Source organism: Hylobates moloch, unplaced genomic scaffold (genome assembly GCF_009828535.3).
Source record: "Hylobates moloch isolate HMO894 unplaced genomic scaffold, HMol_V3 SCAFFOLD_5, whole genome shotgun sequence".
NCBI classification, from domain to species: domain Eukaryota; kingdom Metazoa; phylum Chordata; class Mammalia; order Primates; family Hylobatidae; genus Hylobates; species Hylobates moloch.
In genome coordinates, this window is record NW_026652280.1 from 78095336 (window position 1) to 78099437 (window position 4102).

At 41.0% G+C, this 4102-nt stretch overlaps 1 protein-coding gene across 1 annotated transcript; it reads right to left on the reverse strand.

Annotated features, from left to right (window-relative positions):
• Nucleotides 1-2715: 2715 nt before the first annotated feature.
• LOC116467868 (olfactory receptor 5A2) lies at nt 2716-3690 on the reverse strand. Its single transcript, XM_032151508.1, is given in 1 exon segment — nt 2716-3690. A coding segment is annotated over 1 exon segment (975 nt).
• Nucleotides 3691-4102: the final 412 nt, after the last annotated feature.

Here is a 4102-nt window from a genome sequence, read left to right on the forward strand (position 1 = left end):
CATTATGTACCCAATAGTCATTCAGGAGCAGGTTGTTCAGTTTCCATGTAGTTGAGCGGTTTTGAGTGAGTTTCTTAATCCTGAGTTCTAGTTTGATTGCACTGTGGTCTGATAGCAAAGACTTGGAACCAACCCAAATGTCCAACAACAATAGACTGGATTAAGAAAATGTGGCACATATACACCATGGAATACTATGCAGCCATAAAAAATGATGAGTTTGTGTCCTTTGTAGGGACATGGATGAAACTGGAAAACATCATTCTCAGTAAACTATCACAAGGACAAAAAACCAAACACCGCATGTTCTCACTCATAGGTGGGAATTGAACAATGAGAACTCATGGACACAGGAAGGGGAACATCACATTCTGGGTACTGTTGTGGGGTGGGGGGTGGGGGGGGGCAGGGACAGCATTAGGAGATATACCTAATGCTAAATGACGAGCTAATGGGTGCAGGAAATCAACATGGCACATGGATACATATGTAACAAACCTGCACATTGTGCACATGTACCCTAAAACCTAAAGTATAATAAAAAAAAAAAAAAAAAGAGAGAGCAGGTTGTAAATTGTTTCTTATCGGACTTAAAAAGGTGCCTGGCTCTTAGTTGATTATCTCCTAGATCAGGGAAGGAAGGAAGGAAGGAAAACAAAGAGGAGAGGGGATTCTCTATAGAATGTGGATTTTTCCCACAAGAGACTTTGCAGGGCAATTTCGAGGTATGGCAAGGAAATATATTTTGGTGTAAAACATTTTGATTTTCTTCCTTGTTATGCTACAGTCAGATTGTAAAGTAAGTCACTGTATACGGGGTTAAATAAAACCCATCTAATGAGAATTTATGGTTTGCAGGGCATGACTCCCCAGACTCCTTAGGAAGGAATTTGGGCAAGATAAAAAAAATCAGAGCTTAGTCTTCAGGTAGCTATAGATGAGGAAAATAGAGTTTCTAAATAACTTGGATCGGGCTATGTACCTACAAAATGGCAGAGATGAAATTAATAATCTCAGGTCTGATGACTTAAAAGTGAATATTCTCAACCATCTTTGCAAAAGTCCCTCCAGATCCTCTTTCTAACACAATAAAGCCATTGCAAAAATTACATTTCCTACCAAACTAAGGAAAGCTCTTCTATTTCTTCTATTTGGATAATGATTAAGCATTATATAATAGTAATAAGAGTAGTAATAGCACCTCTGGGACATTTTCCATTCACAATGCAATATTCTAAGTATTTACATGTACTCATTTAATTCTTCACAATAATCCTAGGATAAAATTACTATTATAATTTTGATTTTATGATGAGGATCTGAGGCACCTAGAGTCCAAGCAACTTGCCTAAAGACACACAGGCAGATATTATTTACTCACTTATTTATAGCCTACCCAAGAAAGGCCACAGCTGAATGAATTTATTCCAGTTCTTTACTGCCAGTTCAAGGATACATAACAAGTTCTGAGAAAATGTAGAGGAGAAAATCATTTTCTTCAATTCTTTGGCTAAGTTCTCTTCTAGAATTAATCACAACCCTGGTAAAAATAGAGAACTTTTCATCCCAAATGAGCGTATGCTTCTCTTTAGATTCCTAAGAAACTTTAATTGTTGGTTAGAAAGCTGTCTCTTTGGGCTTAAGCAATAATTCCTCGGTTTTATTCAAATTGTTTTAGTGGCCTCTTTTTGTAGTTGATTGAATTGGCCGAGAGGTTGTTTGTTAAGTCATTAAGGCCTACTGTTCTTGCACTGCTATAAAAATATTCCTTAGGCTAGGTAATTCATAAAGAGATTTAATTGCCTCACGGTTCTTCAGGCTTTACAGGAAGCATGGTGCTGGCATCAGTTTAGCTTCTAGGGAGGCCTCAGGAAGCTTACAATCATGGCAGAAGGCAAAGGGGGAGCAGGTACATCACATGACAAAAACAGGAGCAAGAGAGGCAGAGTGAGAGGAAAGAGAGAGTGGCAGAGGGTTGGGGGGAGTGCTACACACTTTTAAATGACCAGATCTCACAAGAACTCACTATCATGAATTCAGCACCAACCCATGAGGGATCCACCCTCAGGATTCAAATACCTCCCACCAGGCCCCACCTCCAGCACTGGAGATTGCAATTAGACATGAGATGTGAGTGGGGACAAATATCCAAATTATATCGAGGCCCAAATCAGAATTCTTGCCTTAATGCCTCTAAAGAGTATGAAAACTCTCCCATCAGTCACAGGGGCTCCTATGGCCATGATTCTGAAACACGGGAAGATATCTGCCCTGTGGTTTTCATGAGCTCTAAGGAAACCATTTGAGAATCTCAGAAGAGGGAAACGCAACTGTGTTTAGAAAAAGCATCATCCTCTTCAGGTCATTATGCCATGTTGTACCTTAAAGATCACCACACTAAATGCTGGACTAACATTTTTTCGATTACTTTCCTCCTATACATACAAACTCTGTTTTGACATTCCAGGATATTTTTTGTCATGGTGAAGTTTTCTGCTAGGCAGAGCATTTAAAATCTGAAACTATACAGTGCTATTCATTTTACAAAGCAACAATGGCCAAAATGTTTTCTAATAGCCAACAGGCAAACTATTAGTGAAATCTTAAGCAGGAGGGAAAAAAGCCTGATTCCCACAATTCATTCTATAGATCAACTAGTTTAAAATTACATAAATGTCTGCACAATTGACCCAGCTCACAGCTTCATTGTAAACATTAGTCCAGGGTCATAAAAATGAATGGTCCACCATGAGAAATCCCGGGGTCCCTTTCCATGGCTTTCCTCACGGCATTTTTAATCTCCTTATTCCTAAAACTGTAGATGATGGGATTCACCGCAGGGATCACCAAGGCATAGAATATGGTCACCACCTTGTCCCTGTTTAGGGAGTAGTTGGAACTGGGTCGCATGTACCTGAAGAATCCAGAACCATAGAAGAGGGTCACAGCAGTCAGGTGAGAGGCACAAGTGCTGAAGGCCCTTGTCCTACCTGTAGCTGAGCTGATCTTCACAACAGCAGCAACAATGTAACCATAAGAGATGAGGACCACTAGCACAGACACTATTCCAACGACAACACTGACTATGAAGGTCACCACCTCACTGGTGAAGGTATCAGAGCAGGACAGATCCAGGACTGGAGGGAGGTCACAGAAAAAGTGGTTGATCATATTGGGCCCACAGAAATCATGCTGATAGACAAAGCATGTTTCAATGAAAGAACTAAGGAATCCACCCAGATAGGCACCAACCGCCATCTTTAAACAAAGTGTATGGGATATGAGGACTGTGTAAAGCAAGGAGTTGCAGATTGCAGCATACCAGTCACAGGCCATAGCTGCCAGGAGAAAGCATTCAGTCAGCCCCATCCCACAGAAGACAAAGTACTGAGTGGCACAACCAACAAAGGAAATGGTTTTCTGCTCTGTGATGATGTCAGACAGTATCTTGGGGGCAGTGGAGGACACATAGCAGATGTCCAGGAAGGACACGTTACTGAGGAAGAAGTACTTGGGCGTGTGCAGGTGAGAGTCCATCTTAATGAGGGCAATGAGGCTTAAGTTCTAGGCCAACGTCAGGAGGTAGAGCCCCAGAAATAATACAAAAAGGAAAATCTTCATTTGAGGATGGTCTGAAAGTCCCAGGAGGATGAATTTTGTCACAATTGTGTTGTTTCTTCCTACAGCCATAGGCCTGCTTCCTGCATAAAGGAAAGAAGAATCCTGTGGTCAGTTAGATTTTGTTTGTTATTGTAAGAGGGGGTATTGCCTAGAAGATCATACGAACAGTCAGCACCAAGTTAAACAACACCCAGTTAAAGCCCAGCCACCTGCTAGGCAAAGACTTTTCAGAGGAAGTCAGACTAGGATAATCTGTATGCTCTATGCTTGTTGACCAAAAGAGAATCCATCTAATAATAAAGTAGAAACTGATTGGGAGTCAGAAGCCTGAGTTTTGTCTTAAGCTCCATTCATAACTTGCTGGGGACTTTGGAAAAGTCATTTCTCCAGATTCTCATTTTCCCAAATGGGAAATGAGAGAGTTGAATCCGATGAGTTTGAAGTGTCCCTTTGGACTTGGGTTCCCTATGGCTTTTTTAGA